This window comes from Cygnus olor, chromosome 8 (assembly GCF_009769625.2).
Source record: "Cygnus olor isolate bCygOlo1 chromosome 8, bCygOlo1.pri.v2, whole genome shotgun sequence".
Lineage (NCBI taxonomy): Eukaryota > Metazoa > Chordata > Aves > Anseriformes > Anatidae > Cygnus > Cygnus olor.
In genome coordinates this window covers 13151393-13174057 of record NC_049176.1, presented here as the reverse complement: position 1 = coordinate 13174057, position 22665 = coordinate 13151393, and the positions used below count along the sequence as shown (strand labels likewise).

The 22665-nt window shown below is 51.9% G+C and overlaps 1 protein-coding gene and 1 long non-coding RNA gene across 8 annotated transcripts in view; one reads left to right on the top strand and one right to left on the bottom strand.

The window, feature by feature from the left end:
- Nucleotides 1-18599, bottom strand: part of SMG7 (SMG7 nonsense mediated mRNA decay factor) — a 51504-nt gene extending 32905 nt beyond the window's left edge. For 6 of the 7 annotated variants that reach the window (XM_040564757.1, XM_040564758.1, XM_040564763.1 and 3 more), the window contains exons 1-3: nt 18462-18599; nt 1521-1552; nt 139-256 (exon numbers count right to left, since the gene is read on the bottom strand). In XM_040564757.1, coding sequence (XP_040420691.1) covers nt 139-256; nt 1521-1552; nt 18462-18490 — 179 coding nt within the window. In that variant the 5' untranslated portion in view covers nt 18491-18599. Of the gene's footprint in view, nt 1-138; nt 257-1520; nt 1553-6355; nt 6473-18461 lie in introns of all 7 variants that reach the window. The other variant, XM_040564760.1, reaches the window with a different exon arrangement.
- A 605-nt stretch (nt 18600-19204) lies between these two features.
- LOC121073650 lies at nt 19205-22628 on the top strand. Its single transcript, XR_005821855.1, has 3 exons — nt 19205-20059; nt 20163-20570; nt 20666-22628. It is a non-coding gene; the product is annotated as an uncharacterized LOC121073650 (long non-coding RNA).
- The last annotated feature ends 37 nt before the right edge of the window (nt 22629-22665 follow it).

The window sequence follows — 22665 nt, the reverse complement described above, 5'->3', positions numbered from 1 at the left end:
GTTTCACCCTCAGCATAGCTCTCACGTTAAAGGAGATAAGGCAACTATTTCATAGGACACAAATCACTTTCTGTAAGCCTTGGGATTTCCTGCTCATCAGCCCAGATTACACACACAGAGGTTTATTGAGGTACTTACAGGTCCTGCTCCACTTTTTTATCTAAAGCATACTCCAAATCAGTCACTAGCATTTTCTGGTATAAGTCCTGTAAAGCCTGTCTGGATGTCCAGACTTCCGCTGGACCCAGCTTTGAATCTGAGCAAGAAAAAACAAAAACAGACAGTTTTTTGTAATACTCAAATTTACAAAGTCATTCCAGCTGATTTTTCACTGACCTACCAAATTAAAGAACACAGCACAGTGTAAGACACGCAATGCTAAACACACACTTCCTCACAGATTCATCAGAATTTTGAAACAGAAAAACTACAGAGGGATTGGGGATTGACTCATTGGTCTCCTGCAACACGAGAACTAGGTAAGAGCAAAGTCAGCAGTGGGAAAGCTCAAAAAAAAAAAGACAGAAGGGGATGATTCTCCCCAGCTCAACATTCTGTAGAACTTCTTGCCAGTGGATAAATTAAAAAAAAAAAAAATCAGAGGAACCTGAAAAAATAGTGGAAAAAATTTAATCATGTAAAGCTAAATAGGAGAGTCTGTGAGCCAGTGCTGCTGCTGTTTAGGAGAACACAGTGGAGAAGTACAGCTGCATGCTTGCCATTTTCTAACTCCCCAGTAGCCTTCTGCAGTTCATCACTTCAGGGCGAGTGCAAACACTGTCCCGAGCTATCAGAGTTACACAGTCCAGTTTCCCATGCCTTGTAAAATCACCTGAGCTGGGGCTGCTGGAGCACGAGGGACGAGCATCGCCCCAGGGAAACCATTCTGCTGACAGCGCCTGCTGGGTGCAGGCAGGCCGTGCTCCCGCAGGGCCCACGCCGAGCCGCGAGATGCGCTACGCCGAGGTGCTACGCTCGGCGGAGCTGGGCTTCATTGTGCAAGCTGCTTGCACGGCGTGGTTGATACCTTAATGTAAACTATTCCCAATTGCCATAACTACACACAGTTTAAAAGTCAGCTCGTAGCATTTTGTAGCAGCCATGGGCTGCACTTTGTAAGGCACGTGGTAGTGTTTGGATCAACATTTCCATCACCCAGTTCTCTCAAAACCAGCAAGATCCTTTCCCCACTGCTAATCCAAAGTACAGCAAATCCTGTGGCAGTCCAGACAGGAGACTCTCATCCCCAAACAGAGAGTAACAGGGTCATGATCTCTGTCTCTAAAGGCTTTTTAGCATGCCCAAAGTCAACTTTAAAAATACAAGTATTTTAGACATCAAAGAGATCGGCACAGTTGTTAAGATTATATTTATTTGCATACAGAGGATAAACCTTTAACATAATGCCACATACTTCCCAGGGGATTCTTAGGAATGGTAAGCATAAGGAACATACAAAAAGAAAACAAACAGGAATCGAGTATTATTAGCTAGATCAACCATCTAACAAAGGCAATTACCTGTCATGTCAGCCTTCAGGACTTCTGCCTGCCTGCAAGAAAGCAATAAAACAGTAAATTAGAAATAGACTGATCAAAACAATCAAATTATGCTAAAGCACATTCATGCACCAGTTAGTAGAGAACATGGGGCCAGCTCCTCTAAGGGCTGCCTACAACCTAAAATGCCATATAGTTTATCCCCTGAATTATGGATTTAAGTTACTGTTGCTAAACAGCATTTCTTCTACTTTCATACCATAATACAAGTCAACAGTTCACCTTCTCCTACTTAGATTAAGTCTCTTCCGGAAAAAAAAATATATATATATATATTTATATATATATAAATAAAGAACCTGACACTGAATTTTAAACTTTGCCTGGTAGCAGCATCCTGCCACATAAGCAATACCTGCTTACCTGTAAGCGGGGATCTGAAATTCACCCTGCCACACGTGAAATGCAGTTGGAGAGGAGAGTTGTGCTGGGTTTAGCATGGAGGTTTGGGAAGTACTGGGGCCAGGAGAAAGCCCCTCCTTGCCCCTGCTGGGGAGGCTGCACAAACAAGCACACGCGCTCTCACCAATGTCAAGTGGTGGTGACTATAAAAATAGGAGTTTCTCAGGTTGTTCTGGGTCCCACCTCCTCACCACAGACGAGGAAAGGTTTCGAGATCCACATCAGGATTAAGAAGTTATCACACGAGTCCCAGTGTTTCACTGGGAAGACACGCACCGGGCGGCCCCTTCACCAAACCTTCTGACTGCATTAAATGCAAGATCACCTCCAGCAACTGGCCACGAGGCACCAGAGCACCACCCAGGAAGCAATGGGATGCTCCGAGGGCTTTCATCAAGAATATCTTCACCGGTGCCAAAAAGGAAAGCTGTACTTGCCTCACCAGCTGAGGCAGCCCAGCGATGCTTCGGCTCGCAGGTTACGAACGGCAGCGAGACAGAGCTGGCCCTGCCAGGTGCACAGCTATCTTTTTTGCTGTTCTGAGCAGCCAGCCAAGGCAATAATACAGCTTGGCTCGCCCAGGAACACCCGCCGGTTCTGCAGGCTTCCTTCCTTTGAGCTGAGGCAGCCGCGACTCCTGCAGAGCAGGACGCCCAGCGCCGCCCCCACCAGCCCCACGCTCCCCTCCCAGGAACGGGCTCTGCCCAGCCGCTGCTCCGCCGGCACTGCCCGCGTGGGACCACCTGCGACTACCAGCCTTGTAATGGAGAAATGCAAACAGCACCGTTATAAAGGCTTCCTCCCCACCCCCCCCCATAAAAAAAAGTTTTGGCCAGCTGTTTCCTGGAGAATTATTTTGCACCAAGTCAGTGCCACTGCTGATAGATGCTCTGCAAACGCATCGCCCCACCCGCGTGGCTGGTCCTGGCCGACTGTGAAGGAAGATGCTGGCGCCTGAGCCTTCGATATTTCTGTTACTGCTGAGTAGCCCCTCCCCAGAGCTGCTGCTGAAAGAGATTTTTGCCTGAACTTCCACCAAAATTTTTTTCAGTCCGTTTTGGAAGTCAGTCCTCAAATACCTTTAATGCTAATCTCAGCAGCAGCTGTAAAGCAAACTGCCTTTTATATTTCATAAGCTTGCGACATGCTACAAGCTAAAGGGATTATCACTATAATTTTTAATAAAATGCATAGGAGTTATTTCAATACTTCCTCGAGGCCACAGGGATTAGTCAGGCTGGTCTCACACTTGCATGCTGCTTCTTGTTTCCACCTAAAGATAACCTCCAAATAAAACACCTGCACCCGCAGTGGCTGAGATAGGGCAAGAGAGGACACACCGGGTACCAAACCTGCTCTGCCTCGCTGGCCAAATACCAGTATTTGAGAGAAAAGATGCATTGCCTGCTCCCTGAGAGACTTTACTGAAGTACCTTTGCCTGCTGGGAGTCCACAGGCACCGGCACACACCGTGGCCACCGATACCTGCAAGAGGTTCACGAATGGCTCCCCATTTGCAAGTCTCACCAGGCATCTGGCAATAAGATCTTTTTATCCCTATTTTTTCTTGAACCAGCTCATGTTGAATTTGCATTAGAATGACTCACTCTGCTGCAAAAACGTGTTGCCTGTCAGCTAACTCGGTGCAGCTTACATTTTATCACCTCAAGACCATTCTGAAGCAGCTCCCTGCTTGGCTTGCCTCTGCAGTTGTCTTCAGGCCACGTCTTCCTGACCAGTTTGTCAGTCCAAAGCCAAAAAACACAAAACATAGTTCAAACATATTTCAGGCGTCTTTGTCAGAAGGTACAGCTTGATGCGCTGTGCTAGCTATTCAGTTACACGCAGCCCGGTGTTTTAGCTCGAAGCCCAAAGACAAAAGCCTTCTGTTCAATTCCTAAGCACCTGTTAGGCAGTGCCTTTGTGTAACAGGTAGTTAGACACCAACACACTTAAATCCATGCCCCAGACCATCACTTCTCTCTTATGAACTCCAATGTTGCCATTTATAAACCAAGCTTTCTAACCGTCTCATTGCCATCTGCCTTCAGACCCTTCAGGTAGCACTACATTAAAGAATCCATTTTATTGTTGCCCCAAACCAGCTCATCTTTCTTTCAATACAAATTCTTTGGTTTTATTATAATTCAACGCAATTTAAAAAAATCAGCCCCGCACGCACCATGCTGTAACTATTGGAGGCAGCAGCAGTTTGAGGGAAGCACAGTTTTGTTAACCAGCTTCACCACCGAGCACAGGAGAGCAAACAAAACGAAGCCCAAGTTTTCAGAGCAGCTGTCCTGGGCTGCCTCGCTGCCACGCGCGCTGCTTCCGAGGGGCAGAACGGCCGGAGCCAAGATTCATTTACCCCACACTCCTTTCTCTTACACGGTGAGGAGGAGCTGGGTAAGATCTGTGATGGCACAAGTCCTACAAAACCCATGAAAACTCCCGACCTCGCAGGAACACTGAGCACAGCACGCTGTTTTCCACCATGCCTGAAGGGGAACTCCATTTGGTTTTCCCCTGGCAGCCCTGAAGCATCAGCAACTATTTCAGTTCCCTTATCAAATCCCAGCCCCCCCACACACACACTGATAAGGGAGCAACAAAGGGAGTATAGGGGATTCTTCATCTGGGGGAGAAAAGGTCACTTTTCTGTGATCAGATATCAACAAGAAAGCCAGATACACTTAACACAAGTTGTTATTAAACGTTTAACCACGCCAACAGGTGGAAATGCTCACGCAGAAGGAATTCCAAAGCAACACCGAGCAACTACTCTCTTCGAGTTTCCTCAAAATAAAAGTTAACTTCAACAAAAAGTCATAATGGCTTAGTACCTGAATATTGGTGCATTGGTTTTGGTTGAGTTTTGGTTTTTGTTTTGTTTTAAAGTATGCTGGTGTCGATCGGGGCAGGGGAAAGCATCAGAGAACACAACCAGCACAGGCACTGCACCAGCAATATTCTGCGGCAGGTGTAGGGGAGAAGGGGGCTGGTCTAAACCCCCCCACCTTGCACTGAGGAGAGCATTTGTACCTGCAGTTGTTTGCACATCAAAGGTTCTGTCTGTCACAAAAGGGCTGACAGGTTCAGTGCAATAAGCATTCTCCCTCCCATCCCTAAGAATAACCACCAACACTTGCTAAAATACTGAGCTTTATCAGCAGCTTGTAGGTCCTCGCTGGGCACTAACAGTCTGCAGCTGGTAAGCTTGGCCAGAGGTTGGCTTTTGCAAGATGCTTCAGAAACAACCGACTTCCCTGAACTCTTTGTGGACAGTAACTGCGTCTCCATGAACTGCTGAAGGGAAACAGCCTTATGGCAGTCTCAGGACTGCACAAAAACATTTGTACAGCTGAAAAACAATACTGGGGTACTTGTGGATAAACCCCATCTTTGACATTTTCTTCACTTGGCAATTCTTAGGCTTCAGCCAGGAGCTCCAGTTAGCAGCCCGAAGCATCTTCGCCTAAAAACGGCAACTGGATGGAGTCAGGACTTCACCGTACTATACGGAATTATTTATTGTGTAGAGATTTCACTTACATGTGCATCAGATATGCACTGTTAACAATTTTTTTTTGGCAGCTTTGGTTTTCTTGAGGTAGTTCTTACTGTTCCAAGCTTGCCAGCGTTGCCACCTCACCGAACGACCACGAAGGGCTGGAGTTGCTTGCTTTGAAGCCGACGGGTCCTGGGGATGTCGGCTCTTCCTGACGCAGCAAGGGATCCTCAGGCTGTCACCCAGTGAAATGCTCCTTTTGCCCTGAAAGCACAGTCTTCATGCACTTAGCAATGATTTTCCTCAAGGAACACCTGCAGCAGACATCTACTGGGTGTTTTTGTGTGTGCTAACTGGTTTAAAGCTTACTGTTACTCTCACAGGCAGCTGAGCACAGGGTGCAGCTAAATTTCTGATCAATGGCATTATCAGACTGTAGCTGCAGATCACAGCCACGCAGACAACTAATTCAGCATCAGTGTGACCCTGCAGTTAAAAAGCCAACTCTGCGAGCAGATCCTAAAGCAAGGCAGTCACCACCTGAATCCAACCCCTCTCCATAGGGAGCCCTGCTCTGTGACCTTATTCCCACCTCAGCCAGGAGGGAGCTGAGAAAGGGGACAAAGAATAGGATTATTATTTTTTTTAAGCCTTATCTACTCCCTTTCTCCTAGTCCAGGCTCTATTAGAAGCAAGACAAAAGAAAGCGAGAAAGCTCTCGCAAGGAATAGCGGAGAGCATTAAGACTAGCTCCAGTACGCTCACCTGAGTTTTCTAAAGGTTGCTTTGAAAAATCGCCCATACTGTTTGTTAACTTTCCACCTCAACCTACCGGCTACCTGGAATACTGTTTTACTGGAGACATGGGAAAAAAAATAAACTCTACCTGGGTGTTGCTCGTGGTTGAGGGGAAGGAAGAAAAGCACAAGCCCTCCCTGTGTTCACCTTCCTTTCCGTGGGAGCTGACAGCGGAGCTCTTCAGCTAACCACGGCAGTGCTCGCACTACAGAAAAAATAGGAATGAATTACCCAGGGATTAAAACCAATCATAACTACAAAAAGGCACAATGATAAAAGACTGAATGGACAAATGGCACTTTTAATACTTCTGGCACTAAGATACGAATCTCTTTTCTTTCTTTAAGGGATACCTCTAAAAGGAAGTCTCAACAAAGGAACACCACTCTCAGGAAACACTCTTGTGAGCAGCATCCTTACAGGAGCACAACTGCTGCGCTGGCTGACAAGTCAGTTTTGCAGCTGAGCTGAGAATAAGCCAGCAGCCAAACGTTTAGCACAGCTTCTACAATCTGCTCAGATATCCCCTTAAGCTTCATGCCACCCATTGGACGAGCAGTCTTTGGGGTGTGACGGCACAGAAGTTCAGGACTGCCTTGCACCCCACCCAGCCGCTCGCAGACCGCTTCCTGGGGAACACCCGGGGTCCAGAGAGAAAGATCAGCAAGCCCCGCTCCCTCCCGACCCGCCAGGAATATTCAGCACAGCACCACGTGGGATGGGAGAGGCGCGCACCCGGACTGGGGCCATTCCCACAAGGTTTTGGGAGCAGGGGGAAGCAGCAGCACGACTTTCTGAACAGGCTTCTGTTCCCTGCACCACCACTATCTCTGCTGTCTGAGACCCACCCTGATTAAAGCACACAAAATTAGCTTCTCTTTCCAGAAATCCACGGCTATGCCAGTGTCGTTTTTTATAACACAGTCACTGACTTACGAAAATCTTTATTTCTGCTAAGGGCCGGAAAAAACACGGACGATAAACGTTAGTAAGTGAACACGATTTAACTCCTTTTAATAGCTTTTGCGTTATGAAAGCCGTGCCCAGGATTACAGAAAACAGCCCAGAGCATCACGACCGGTAGGTCCCTGGACGTCCCGCAGCCTCTCCTTCCTGACCTGCAGCTCCGGCAGGTCTCTGCTGCCCGTGGCCTCCGCCGGTAGCTCAAGAGATAACGTGCAGGGTTTGCTGCGGCCCCCCTGCCTCCAAAATTACCCCCTGCACAGCACGCGAGCAGCAGACAGAAGAACACGGCCATCAGCGCTCAGCACGAGCAGCCCCCAGCCCACGCTTGCCGCGAGCCGACTGCAACAGCCTCGGCGGCGCTCAGCCCGATGCCTTCCCGAGCACCAACACCGGGACCAACAGCCCGGTACTGCACACCTCCGAAAGCACGAAGCTCCCAGCGGAGTTCCTGCCGTTTCAGCTACTCACTGCAGCCGCTCAACAGGCGTACGAGGCAAGGCGTCGCCCAACCACGTTCGTTTTCGTACCTCACGATCACGTCACTACCGTGCGAACAAAAGGCATCCACGCAGACACGCGGCACGCAACGAGCGTTCGGAGAGGCGGCCGTGGGAAGGCATTCTTCTACACGGAGCGTGCCGCGAGGTTCCCACCAGCCGTGACAAGTAGCGCCGGGATCACAGCCGAGCGCAGGCCTCCTCGCAGGCTGCACCGCGGAGGTTGGTTTCTATCTCTTGGAGCTAAATGCACGCGGCGCTCTGGAAGCGCCGAAGACTGAGCACCAGTCAGGGAGGATCGCAGCTCCCGTTTCATTGCCAGACACGGCTGATCAGTGCATCGCTGCCAACAGGGCACAGGAGCCTCTTCAGCAGCTCCCTGCTCTCGTTCCCAGGGAACTGTTTTGAAACGCGCTTCAGCCAGAGCGTATTTGCAGAAGTATTTTCCTCCCAAAAAGTAGGGAAGTAAGGAAGAGGTGAATCCTCTATTATCACAGGTTTAATGCAGCTCTAACGCACACAGCAACTTCACATAAAAAAAGGACGCGGACATTAAATTCTCGCCTCAGGCCCCACAACCAGCACTATTTCCTACAGAGCTGGACAAATGCTCACACACAGCCTGAGGTCTCGCAGTACCTGTGTGGGCTGCGGGGAGCTAGGGGAAGGAGGCTTTGTTACCTTGCCACACTCCCAACTCCTGGCTGAGCCGTGCAACTCCCCATCCGGATGGGCTGCAAAACTCAAGAGTCCACCAGCAAAATTCACGTGCTCTGGGAGGCGTAAGAGCTGCTCTCGTCTGCATTCAGCTGGAAGAGAAACCGACCCCAGCAGCTCGGGGCTGGAGCATTTTACGAGCTCAGGACTGGAGCAGCAGGATACGCTGCTCTGAGAACTGCCCCTCTCTAGAAACTGAGCGGCTTGAAGTTTCTGAGCACAAATTGGAGCCAAACGGGTCCCGAGGAAAACCAACACGTATAACTAACCCTTGGCCAAAGCGGTGCAGCTCAGCCGCAGAGCCCAGCGTACCCCTGCAGCTCTGCTCACGGCAGGTCAGGACCGGCTCTGAACCAAGCTGCCCTGCTCTCGGTACTGCCAGTTAACCTGTAACGCACCAATCCGGCCTCAGTAACTCACCAGCCAGCTGGGAGCAAGCTTCTGAGCAAATCGGTAACTTCTACGGCTAGTCCTGCTTTGGGGGACTACCCATTTTTACAAAAGTCATTGTATTTCAAGCGTACATCTCAACACCTCAGATACAGACCCAAAAAGGGCTGCCTCCGAGCAGCTCACGCAGAGCAGAGCTGCTCACCACGCTCACTCCGCCCACTGCAACGGCTGGGGAAAAGACTCTGGGCTACAACCCCCAGCCCGAGGGGAAAAAAATGCCAGGGCTGGAAGGACGTCCAGAGACGAGGTATGCGATTCCCTCACCCTGCCGTTCCCACAAAACACCGTGCCGTGTGCTTCCCAGCTCCTCCAGGGGCAGACGCTTCCCTGTGCCGGAGCAGCCGGCCCCAGCCACCCCACTGGCCCTGCAGAACCTCGGCGTGCCTTACACCGAGCCGTGCCTTACACCGAGCCGTGCCTTACACCGAGCCGTGCCTTACACCGAGCCGTGCCTTACACCGAGCCGGCGTTTTCTGCATCTCTGCTGCAAATTGAGTAAGAACGGATCGTGCCGGGAAAAGATCCGGCGTGAGCGCGTAATTAAAGGCCATTAGCTCAACGCCGGTGCGTGCTCCGCTCGCAGAAGCCAGCTCAGCTCTGGCATTTCACTCCACAACCACAACAGCTCGGACCTTGTCACCACACAAACGCTTCGTGGAGTATTCTAGCACATCCAGAACAAATTGGAAAATAGAATAGTTTGGCACTGCGTTTTGGCATTTGACAGAAAAGCATGGAAACTACATGAATCACGCTGCTTCAGCCTCAAAATCTGAGCTCCATATGCTCAACGTTACTGTCAGCCCTACAGAGAAGGCTTCCTGCAGCCAAGTCCTTCAAGGCTCAGAGGTCTTCTTCAAACGCAAACTACTCCTGGGCCGTGTCTCAAAAACTCCAGAATAGCAGCTGCCAGTTTCATAGTCCTCAAAGAATTATTTCAGGAGTTAACAGGAACAGTTACACGTAAGATACATTTTTATAACTATCTTCAATGCAAAGCGTGCAGAATTTTACCTGGTTTTGAGACAATATCCCAAAAGTCTACATACACAACATAATGTTACAGGTAGACACCAAGCACCTTTTTTAATGCTCACTTCTACCCAGCAGGCTACAATGGAAGCTACCAAAATAGCCTGTAGTTGCCCAGACAGCATCAGCAAGCATTTGGTATCTTCACGAGAAAGATACCAGACATACCTTTTGGGATAGCTTAAAGCTGTAGAGGTTATTGCAGTCTTTGAGACCAAAACCAGGAACGACAGGTGTTTCAGCTCACCCCGCCAGCCACGATTCCCTACACCTGACCTTGCCCCAAGCCCTGTCACTCCTACAGCTTGCTTCAAAACTAAAGCCATCTCAAACACGAGGTAATACAGGGACGTACGCACCAGGTGGGAAAATCTCCACAAGTTCACACCCTTACATACCCTATGTGACATGCTCCTAAATTAAGGTATTCTGTATTACTTCAGATTAGTTGCAAGGATCCATATTAAGCACTTTATCATTTATTTTCTAGTTAAAGATTTTACATGTAGGTTCAACTTCATGCGTATGGATGGTATTAACACAAACTAAAATCCCTCCTAGATTTTTACTAGAAGTTTACCCCGTATCTTTCAATCATTTCATTTATAACCAGTAACCCATACAAAAAATAGCCTTCCTCGAATCCCACATTTCTATCCAAAATGAAATCACATTTCCTTTTTTACTAGCAACTGCAGCTGAATGTTGAAGCTCGAAGAGTTGCTTCTGTTTTCATACGCTTCTTAAGTGACGAAGACTACTCTTACCGACATTGATAAAAGCAGACCTGCTTCCCCACCCCCCGAGGAACAGCTGGTTAGATCAAGCCTCTCTCCTCAGCAGTTCTGTCACTGCATCGTCCTCTACAAGCATTTATACCGCTTCAAGACAGACACCTAGCATCTAGGCAAGAGCCAAGCAAGTCTCCCTCTTTCTCCCCCTCTTCACAGGGGCAGACGATTAACTCTTCTATTTTTAGTTACTAGGAGGCTGGTCTACAAAGACTGCCCTAGAGACCCCTCTCAATGGCTCAAATGTACCTCAAATTAGGAGTACAAATGCTCAAAGGCCCTGGTACAAACATTCGCTGACTGCAGAAGAACCGAAGCTGGAGTCTGTCAAAGGTTCCTTACCGGCTCCAGGAACCCCTGGTTTAAAAAAAGGTGACATGGCACAGCTGCCTGCCACAAAGCAGTACCACGTGCTTTTGTCAAATCGGAGCGACCAAGGCAAAGCGAATACCAGGAGGCTGGCCGTACGGCAGAGAACACGGTAGCAGAATTTCTAGGACTATCGTAGACCAAAGGGCTGAAAGATGGTCTTCCCAACTGATTTGTCACATATTCACTCCCCTCCCCTCCTGACATTAGCTGTAAGGAAGCTAATTAGCTCCTTCAGAGAAAGGGGAAAAAATATACAAAATCAGCTTACACATACCAGCGTTAGATGCAGCAGCAAAGTGTTCAATAGGGCTGGGCATTAGAAGATATTTGCAACAACACAATGAAATTAAAATATGGGAAACAGACCCCTGATGTATTACAGAATCACGGAATCGAAGGGCTTGGAAGGGACCTCGAAAGATCATCGGGTCCAACCCCCCTGCCAAAGCAGGCTCCTTAGAGCAGGCTGCCCAGGTAGGCGTCCTTGAATATCTCCAGAGAGGGAGAGACATTATAAGTACTTTCAGAAAAATGACTTTTTCCCCCCTACAGGTGGTAGACAAAATTAACTCTAGCAGGACTCCTAAGTACCTCAAGGGTATCTCTGATTTGAGTCCCATCGGTGAAATTCGGTCTGTCGCCCAGAGCAGGCTAACAGTCCCAAGAGACTCCTCAGCCTTCTGGTTCCTTACGATAATCCCTTGAGTGCAGAAGCCAGTGTGAATAATCCGAGAAATGTCCTACTGGAATACAGAAAGAAAAGAAAGCAGGCCTAGCGTTACTCCAAAAGCTCTTGTTCCATCTTACCTCACAGCATGACGTTGATCTGAATGGGCAGCTGCAAATACAGCTTGGAGGAATTGAAATACGCAATATCCAGACACTGCTTCAGCAATTTCCCCCGCGTTTGGTTGTCTAGGAAGACACCAAGCCTACAACCTGAACCGCTCCTCCAGCTCTTAAGTTTAAGTGGGAAGAGCAGCAGCGGCCACACGAGCCTGGAAACAGGGCCTAAAGGCAGCACTGCGAGCAGTGGTGACGAAACCAGGCTAACCGTAAGACTGCATCCGACAAGACGCTGCCCGCAGCCCGAGCACCCGGGGCGCAGGCAGAAGGGCCACCAGCGCTCCCTCCCGTAAGGGCCAGCGAGAAACCAGGGCCCGAGGGCAGAGCCACGGCCCCGGCTCACCCCGCAGCACCACTCCTTACTACCACCCCTCGCTCCGACGGGTCTGCTCACACAAGTGAATCTCTGCTGGGAGGCCCGAGAGCAGCGTCGAAGGGCGCTCGGCCCCCAGCAGCTCCAGGCCCCCCCCTCTCCTCCTTCCCCGGCCACCACGCACACCCCGCGATCCCTCCTCTCCTGCACCAGGCGCAGCAGGGAGGGCAGAAGGCGAGGCACCCATCCAAAGCCGCCGTCTTCCCCGTCAGCCCAAAGGGCGCCCAGCAGCGGCTCCAGCCGGCCTCTTCTTCTCCAGCGGGAAGCATCGCGATGCCCACAACAGCCAGAGCTGCAAACCCAGGAGCTCCGCCTTCCAGGTAGATGGAATGAAATGAAGCTTTAGGTTGCCTGATGTAGAAGGGAACGATACGATTCAGCGCCCAAATCAGCTTATTCGGAGGCCAACACACATCTCATCGGAGAAGTCTAGGGTTACTCGTTACGAAGCTCCTGTGAGGACGATACTCTTTAGACAGAAGGAATGGATTTTGTGAGTAGCTTGAATATCATGGTGTGCTTTACATTCAGTAAAGAAATAAAACAAGCTAAGCCATCATCAAGTCGATGTTAACAGGCAAGTTTATCTTCTCACCCTGCTCTAAAATGAAGAAACTTAACCCAAAACCTCTGCAAGCCTGCACTCAGGGAGAGGGACAGCCTGCTCAAAGTGCCGCGTTCAGTTCAGGAGCCCCGCTCCCAGCTCCAGGGAAGCACCGCTTGGTTACCCTGCCACAACGGGGCCCCCTCCTTTTCAGCACAGGTTCTAACCTGCGTATTCCTGCGTGGTTTGACAAGACCTGCCGCAAGAGTCATCCCTACAACCAAGAACGAATAAATAAATACAGCTGCAGCTTCACTTACACTAACTGCACTTGTAGGTCACTGGAACACCGCTTCGCAGTAACCCCGAGCACAGCGCAGTAATAGCGACCGCCACAGGCCGTGCGCTGCAGCAGGAAAAGGAGGGGTCTCAGCCCAGCCTCAAAGCTGGGGTACCACTGCGACAGCCACACCACACACGGGCACGCAGGGGTTCACGCATCCTAGGAAATGGGGCATGCTCTACTACTGCTACAGGTCAGTGACAACAAGCACTACATCACCAGGAGCAGCAGCCCCTTGCTGTTAGCGCCTCGCTCCTGCCGTGCACAAAGCTCCCCCCGTCCGTCACGTAGTCCAGTTAAACGGAGGGGGTTAAAAAAGAGGAAATACAGCAGTTCTCTGGAGACCTGGCCCAAAGCGTACACCATCAAATCAGGGCCGAGGGGAGAGGGTGAGAGGAAGAGTGGGGTGCTCCTGCAAGCAGCAGCAGCTCTCTAGACGGCCAGCCTTCGGCCAGGGATTAAGGAAGAAGGGCCAAGTCACCTGCTCGCTGCGGCCTTCTCCCCCTGCCTCCACCCACACCGAGCCACCTCCCTGCCAGCCATGCCAGCCGAAACACGCCCGCCAGTCCCTGAATGCCCACGGGACTTGGGCCCGGCCTCCCTGTCTGCCCCAACAGGACCTTGCAGCGGCACAGGCTCAAGCCCCACACCCCACAACTAGCGGGAAGCCCCGGGGGTGCCTACTGAGCCCAGTGAGCTCTGCCCGCTGCTCTCCAGCGGGAGCGCCGCTTGGACGGCTGCTCCTTGCGGCCAGCTTCCACCACGTCGATAGGAACGGTCAGCGCCGAGACTCCTGTGCCTCCGCAGATGGGTCAACTTCGTCAAAAGCACTGGGGAGAGTGGAGCGACAGCTGGTAAGCAGGACGCTCACAGGAGCCTCGTTTCCCTGGGCAGAACACAGCGTAAGAGCTACAAAAGATGGTGCGACCTTAGCACAAGTTGCCCCTGGGTGGCAGAAGGATGTAAAAAGCCCCAAAAAGCCCATGAGAAGAAAAACGGGGGAGTTGGAGCTGCTTGGCTACGGCTGCCTGGCACGCACTGAGCGGACAGACCCAAGAGACACTGTGCGTGTCTGGGGGCTTGCAGCAGGAAGCGTTTCTTCTAGCTGGTAGCTCTGGGGGAATTGCTTAATGTCTCTTTTTTTTTTTTAATTGTAATTCTTTTTACTTCATAGGTCACCACGCAAAGCCTGTAGACCTGCAGTAAGCAGTACTCATCATCAATCTTACTTGCCTTTAAAACCACTGCCCTCTGCCTTGAAGAATAGCTGCTCATGTCAAATAACGGCAGTAAGCCTAGTTACCACGTGCGGGGAACAGCTTGTATGGACAAAAAAAGACGGAACACTTTTCCCTTTACTTCTCCCCAGAGAAAACGCCTTGCTAAGAAGTGCCTCCCGAAAGGCCAGCGCAGCTTTCTGACCTCTCTGCTACTCCTCTCCCGTTTAAAATCCAAGAGTAAACAACGTGTGAAAGTAGCATTAATCATTGCAGAACATAGAAAAGAGAGGGAAAACTTTCCCAGACCCAGTGGACACGAAGACAAGTCACAAAGGACTGCAGATCAGCTGGAGCGAGGTCTGTGAAACCCCAGGTTGCGCTCACCCACCTCAGGGCAGGCGACCTGGGGGGCGACAGCAGCCACGAGCCCGCGGGCTGGGATGAGCAGACGGAGCCAGGCCGCTGGCAGCGGCACGTGGCAGGAAAGCGAGCGCAAGGTTCAGACAACACGAAGGAGGAGCACCGCGGGCCGTCTCCTTCCTCAGAGGCTGTCAAGCCCTGAACAACCTGCTGCGACACCGGGGCCGCCCCTCCTGGAGAGGGAGGTAGGACAGGGACTGCTGAGGTCACCTCCAGCCCCAGCGACCCCGTCAGCTCCAGGCGGCATGCTACAGCCATGCATCGCTGGACTAGAAACCCTGAGTTGACGTTTACTAACATTTTTCCTTCCAAATACTCTCAAGCTAGTTAACTGACTCTGCCTGTCTCACGGGATTCGCTCCGGGCTTCAAGCAGTACTGGTTTGTGCCTTTCGGGCACCGACAAACATCGGTTTTACACCATCCTCCTCAGGGATCGGTACCAGAACACGTTCACACGCGAAGGCTGCAGCACTAAATTACCTCTGCTCCTGCCCTCCTCCACTAACAGGGAAGAAACATTGCGAGAGGTGTGTCACGGCCTGGCAGACAGCAACGGAGCAACCGCGCAGAGACACGGCAGATGCAGAAGTAAATGGAGCTACTGAGGAGTCTTTGAAAAGAGAGCCACAATTTAAATTATTAAAGCAGTCAAACCTTTAATGAAGTTGGTTATAGCCTCATCCTAAGACTAAAGGAAACTGCCTCCTGGTTCGTCAGCACCGGGATTTCTAAGCAGTGTTCAAGCCCTGTAATTCAGGCACTTTTTATGCTATGTTTACATAGTGCTAAAAGCCACAATTTACCAGAGTAATGCCACGCTTAGCTTGAAACTGGAGTTCACAGCTCTGTAAAACACAATCCAGACAGTCACATCTCTGCCAAACTGCTACGCTTCTGAGTCCAGGTTGACTACACTTTGAGTGTTAGCACATGGAATTGGCAGTGAAGCTCTTTCCTTAGAGCAAAGACAAGAGGAGTAGGTGGATACAAGTTCAATACTGTCTTTAAAAAGGAAGTACTTGGAAGTTTCATTGCTATTACAATCGGCAGTACAATTTGCTTGTAAGTGCCTTCTGTAGCTAGCAGGATACATGGAATGCTTATTTTAAGATGCCTGTCCCACAAGATCAGTTTGATATATGGGGAATACTGGAAGACTCCCCAAGCAGCATGAATTTCTAGCCAGATCAGACACGCCAGGCTGAGAATGCATTCACCTGAACAGAGAGATGCAAACTCTGCCCCTCTCCTCAGAGCTCTTTGAAAGAACTTTCTGACGTTTCTGCTCACCTGACTAGGTCGAGGGATCTTTGTGAAGTGTCTAAGACAGACCCAAGAGAAGTACCTAGGAAACTTAACTCAGAAGAGACAGAATGCAACCCGGTACTCCTGGAAGGTGACCTTGAAAAGGATATCGCAAGCAGGAAAGCAAAGACCCCCAACGCTATCTCACGACATACGAAGACGACTTGAAAAAGGACTTTAGAGAGACGGGGTACATTAAGTCTGACCTTCTCTGTTCATTCTGGAAAACTTCTGCAGGAGCACCAGCTGTTTCTCAGCTCTTGCACTCTTCCTGAAGGGTCGTGATCTTTTAAGAGCGGCATTTTAGAACAACCGATTCGTGTACATACACACACACACAGAAAACGAGAGGCTGCTTGGGGAGGAGTTAAGGCATTCTGGCCAAGAATCCCTTTCTTCCCTGCTCATTCTCTTCGGTGTCTCTTGATTCTTGCAGAGTCATTATTTCACTAGTTATTCAAGCATTACACGGTCACCTCGGATATTCAGCTCTCTCCCACCTAAACTTCAAATACACAGAGAAAGATTTTTCACACCAACTTTTCTGTCCCTCATTAGCTTTACGAAGGGAAAGGCCAGCAGAGACAAACTGCCCCGCACCTTTACCCAGCTCAACAGTTTTCAAGCTACCTTTTTGTATCATTACCCTCTATCTATCTGTTCCTTCACCATTCCGTGCGGATGGAGCTTGCAATGCTGGCGCGAGGAGAATGCCCTCCTCTGTAAGGCAGAGGACTAACAGACCTGGCTCTGAGAGCTTGAGGCCTTCTTCCCTCCCGTGCCTGGGCTGCAGCCATCCAGTTCCCAGCAGCTCAATTTCTGCCCCATGCAAATCAAAGAATTAAACGTACACAGTACTGCTGCTGTGGACATAAAAGGCATTTTGCAGATTTAAGGAAACTGCCCCCAAGCTTACCCTCTCCACAGAGAACTGAAACAAACGTTGCGCAGAGGGAAAACGCGCACGTTACCGGCTACAGACTGCTTGGAAAGTTTTGGGGGCTTCCCCCCCCCCCTTTTTTTTTTCTTCCTTTTTCTGGAGAAGATCAGGTTTGCGGTAGCAAACACAGGAATCACCAGATGTAAGGTATTAGCACCCAGATGCTCGGTCCTGTTACGTTAGGCACTACACAAACACAGAGCGGTCAGAAAATACACCAGAGGCTGAGCTACGTCGTCAGGGGAGCAAAGTTAGCAGGGAGAGGTGACTGCTGCCCACGTGCTGCAGGCGAGGAGGATCTCCAGCTTGGCACAGAACAAGGGGTGCCAAGAAAAAGCCTGGTGCTGCAGGAAGGTGCCTTGGGCAGGACACATGCGGCTGGGGCAGCGCTGCCTTGCAGGAACACGAGGCAGCCAGGGGCTCGGAGCCACGGGGGGGGGGGAGCTGCGACGTTATTAGTGCTGATGCTAAAGCAACTCGTGTACCAGTAGAGGAGAGCTAACAACAGACATTTTAGACCTTGTATTCATAAGCGTCTGGAAAAATGGAAGAAACAGCTAAGACGGCACAGGTTAGGTTTCTAACCGAAGAAAGGAAAAAAAAAAAAGCTTGTGAACTTGCTACTAGACAAAAGATCAACTACTTTTAGGGGGCGGGTGCTTGAGTCGGGATCTGGACCACCGGGGAGGCAGGCACAGATAAGATGAAGAGGAAGAGATGGATCTGAAGAATCAGCACGGAGACACAGCTGAAGCGCTTCACAACAGTAGACAAGAATTGTTTGGGAAATACAAAAACCTCCTGGAACCCACTCCAGAAACCTGCCCAGGCCTTTAAGTCTCCAGAAAGAGCCAGCATGTCTTTCTGGTAGCGCTACACCTTTCTCACGAGGCGCCCCGGAAGGCTGGGAGGCGCACAACACCCCCTCCCTCAGCACATCACAGACACCGAAAGGCCACCGGCGGCTCAGGACGCTCCTTCCCGCAGCTGTGAGACAAAAAAAGCATTTCGAGCCCGCCGAGGGAGCCTGCGGGGAGCCGGGCGGTGCCAGCCCCCAGAGCTCTCAGCGAGGGCCGGGGCCCCGCGTCCCGCCCGGCTCTCCCAGCCGCCCAGCTCCAGCCGGCGGGGGCACGGCAGGGCCGCCCCGCAGGGCCCGGCAGCTCCCCGCCGCCCCGGGGCACGGCGTGACCTTGCGGCGGGGCCGGGGCAAGGAGCGACGGGGGCTGAGGACCGACCCCGCTCCCCCCCGCGCCGAGGGGGCCCCGGCCCGAGCCTCCCCGGCGCCGTGGCGGGGCTGGTCCCGGAGCCCCCCGAGCCCCCCGCGGCCTCGCCCGGCGGCAGGAGGCGCCCCCCGGCCCCGGCCGGGCTCTCACCGGAGATACTGCGCGCACAGCAGGCTCATCCTCCGCCGCTCAGCCGCCGCCGCTGCGCCGCCCCGCCGCGGCTCTCACAGGCCGGGCCGGCCCCACGCCCCCAGGCCGCCGCCGCTGCCGCCGCCGCCTCCGGCCGCCGCCGCCATCTTCCCGTGCAGGGCCGCGGGGAGGGGCGGGAGGGGAGGGGCCGGGGGCCGCGCTCCGGCCGGGCACGGGCCGCACCGGGAGGGGGAGGAGGAGGAGGAGGAGCTGGAGCTGCCGCTGCCGCTGCCGCCGCCGCCGCTTCTGGTACAGGTGCAGGTGCAGGTACAGCCGCCGCCGCCCTGTCCCGTCGCGTCCCCGCCGCCCCTCCAGGCCCTCCCGCCCCGCCGGCCGCACTTCCGGGCCCGGCCCCGCCGCCACTTCCGGCGGCGCTACCGGCAAAGCCTTCCCCCGCGCCTTCCCCCGTCCGCCCGCAGTGGCGGCCGCCGATTGGCTGCCCCGCTGCTATGGCAACCCCCGGAGGGGAGGGGGGGTGAGCGGCGTGTCGCCATGGCAACCGCGGCGCCTGCCCGGCCCGCAGCGCGGCCCCCGTTCACCTCAGCGAGCGGGCGGGGAGTTCGCGGCCCTGCCCCGCGCCACGCGCCGACATATCGCGACTATATGTGTGTGCGCACACGGGCGGGGCTTGCTTACAGCCGCCTCGGGACTGGTTTCGGGCCCAAACTGGTCTTTCCGCAGAAAAGGCACCCCCCTCACCGCCCCCCCCCCCCCGCCCCAGCGCAGCAGCCATTTGGCCGCCTGGGCCAGCGTGAGGAAACGGGGCAGGAATTTGAAACGGGAGCGCAAAACCTGCCTCGGGGGGAGGGCGGTGAGGGGCTGGCACAGGCTGCCCGCAGGAGCTGTGGACGCCCCGTCCCGGGCGGTGTTGGAGGCCAGGCTGGATGGGGCCTTGGCAAGGTCCCTGAGGACAAAGCACAAACTGTGTTTCGAAAATGAACCCCTCGTGGTTTTTTTCCAGGTTGAAATGAGAACGCGCTTGGGGAAGTGGTTTTTGTGTTGGAACAGAAGCCTCCTGAGATGACGGGATCGGTTTCCTGGTTTCCTGGCAGCTCCCAGCACAGCACCCGGGGCAGGGCTTGGGGCTCTGCCTCCACCCCTCCTCTGCGTGGGCTCTTGCCTACAGAGTGGGAACAAACTGGGCAGCACTGGGCAAACTGGGGCTGTTCTCACCTGCCCAGAGCTTGCTCTGGGGTCCAGGGGCTGCTTCCCCATCCCTTCTTCAGTCTCAGCTAAACCTTTCCACCTCTTTCCACTTCTTTTGCTAGACAGGATCCCCTGCCAGAGGCTTCCTCCGAGGCAGAATGACACAGAGCATGACTATAGCACAGCCACCAAACTGCAAAGGGTACTCTGGCATGTCCTCTGCTTCCTGTACGCCATGGCAGCAAGGCCTTGGTGCTACCTGCACTGTTATGTAAATTAGAAGGTGGCTGCAAGGACAATTTGATATGTATGTATTTTTTTTAGCCAGCGTTAGCACCGTGATGGACTTCATACAATGCAACTGGAGCACTGGCTTGTCTCTGTGACTCTGAGCGCACTTCTGAGCAGAACAGGTTGGGTCTGTCCAAACAGGAATTTTCAGTGCTGCCTCACCCTAAACTCAGCTTCTGCATGTGGATTCAAAGACAGAAGCTTCATTTGGGGTGTTTTGGCTAGGTGGCACATCCAGGGTGGCACGTTCTGGCTTCCTGCAACACCTGTTCGTCCCACGCACATGGGTCTCATCCCTCATGCCGCGTCGGGAAGAAGCAAGGAGTGGGCTGCATTGACTCAGTGGCCGTCTTGTTTAGTCTTGTTTGAGTCCAATTCACTTCAAGAGCCACTTCAAAAGCCCCGAGAGAGTCGCATGGGGCAGAACTGATTCCTGAGTCTTGGGCAGCCTGCCACACTGGGGAACGAACAGTCCTAGTGTTTCTTATTAATTTCTACTCCAAACCTTTTTGGAGGCAAGGGGGGTACTTTCCTTCCATTTAAGGAGGAGCCACAAGTCTGTCTCCTCTTAGTTTTATTCAAAGAGAGTTGTGATAAAGGTCTTATCTTCAAAGAAGCAGATTTCTCGTAGAGGTCAGAGCATATTATAATTTTTATTGCTAATGAGTAAATAATTGTGGTCTACCATTTTATTAATTACATGGTACTGGGAAGGATTTGATCCACAGATGAGCCCGGTTGACCAGATAGCCCAAGAACGCAGTGAATAGCAATGTATCCTGTCTCTGCAACACAGCCAAAATGCTGAGGAGTGAAAGGATCCTGATCCCAAAAGTGAATCTGCTTGGCATCCTTCAGCAGCCTAAAGCATTGCAGAGCCCAAGGTCTCCTTTTTGTGTGTGTAAACTCTCCCCGTTTTCACGTAGGGAGGTGGCCACCTGCTGACTCCCCACCTGTCAGACCTTGACTTGTGGATCTGTGAGACATCACACTGGGCTGCCGTTCCAGGTGAAAACCTGGGATCAGGGAAAGCTGAGAGTACAGAGCACAACAACCAGATGAGAAAACCCCAGATCCTCTGCCGATTTGGTGATTATTTCAATCTCAGTATTATGAATCTGGGAAATGAGCACTTGAAGCAATTGAAGAACTTGAAGGAAGAAACAAAGTATGAAGATACCTAAACAATCTTAATTTTGCCCTGTATCAGTCTCTCTCAGTAATTATGTTGCTGCTATTAAAATCTATTTGTTGTCATCCCAGATTTTATTACATGGGTTTTTAATCAGTGACATGTTAGTGACAAAAGCCTCGTCTTATCCTAATTATAGTCTCATGGCTCCAAATATAGTCTGTATGCAAAACTTCAGAAAATTTGAGTCTATAAGGGTCTGTAAAGTCTTCATTGTTCCCTTGCAAATACCATTCCAGACAAAGAAAAAAAAAAATAAGACAAAGAAAAAAAATGTAAAAATGCTGCACTCCTTAAAGAAATCCCTTTTAATCCTTATAATTCAGAAAGTATCTAATAGATTTAATTCTGACAGTGTGTGCTGCACGTTCTTGACAGAGGTTCTTACACACTAAATAAAAGCCAAATCCCTCTCAGAAGGGAAGGACAAAGCCTCCATCTCGCAGCCCCAGCCTGCACAGCCCAGCTCAGAGCATAACTGCGCAGATCAATCCTGCACGGCTGAGCTGTAACCTCAGACAGAATCGGGGACGGAAAAGTGCCAGCAGAGCTGATTGCATCTGTGGCCAATGCTCAGCTGCTGAATATAAGCAGGACAGAAATCTGCTACCAAGCTGACCTTCCCCGGGAGACATCCTGACGAGGCAGTGTCACATCCCAGGAGTGCTGGGGATGTTTGCAGAGGTGGCTGCACCAGGCTCTTGGGTCCACGATCTCAGTGGCCCCAAGGGCCCCCAGGAGCTTCACCCCACAGCACCCTGTGGCAGCTTTGTCCAGGCCACGAACCGAGCGGCGAGCAAAAGCTCTTGAGCTGGAAGAAGCGCTCAGTGCTTCTGCTCAGGAATTTTCAGGCCTCGGCTGGAAGTCACTCTGTTCACTGGGCGAGAGCCCTGCTCTCTCCTTCCTTGTTTGGATGGCTGTGCATGATTTGGGTCACCAGAAAGGGACATCCCACAGGCTGCCCCATCCCGTGTGGCCTCAGACCTACTCACCATAGCTCTGGCAGCTCCCTCCAGCTCAGCCATGCTCGTGCCATAGCATCTGCCCCTGTGCTTCTAGTTTGTGCGCTGTGTGGTCACTCTGTCACCAACTGGTTCAGCTTGGCTGTCTCCCGTATGCTTTGGATTAAGTAAAAATTGTGTTTCGAACACCTTGCCTGGGCTTTAGTTTCTTTGCTATGAAAGGAAGCAACGCGCAGTGGAGTGAGACAAGGAGCCCTGGGACCATCGCTGCCTGCGCTCTGCCCGAGCTGCGGTCGCTGCCTCTGCTAAAGGCGCCGAAGCATCTGCAGTGGGAAAGAAGCACCCTCATCCCCCCGGCAGCAGATGTAGAGCCACCTCCTGGTTCAGTGCCAAAAACTTGGGAATTCAGGTCACCCCAGTGCCCCTCCAGTGCTTTATCCAGCAGTCACGTTTCTGCGCCGAGGGGACTGAACGTCCGAGGTTGCCACGTCCAGGCACTTCGTTCCCTTAGCAAGCTCGTTAAATGCTAGGGGAAGAAATCAACGTCATACTAGAACACCTTTGGGGGAAAAGC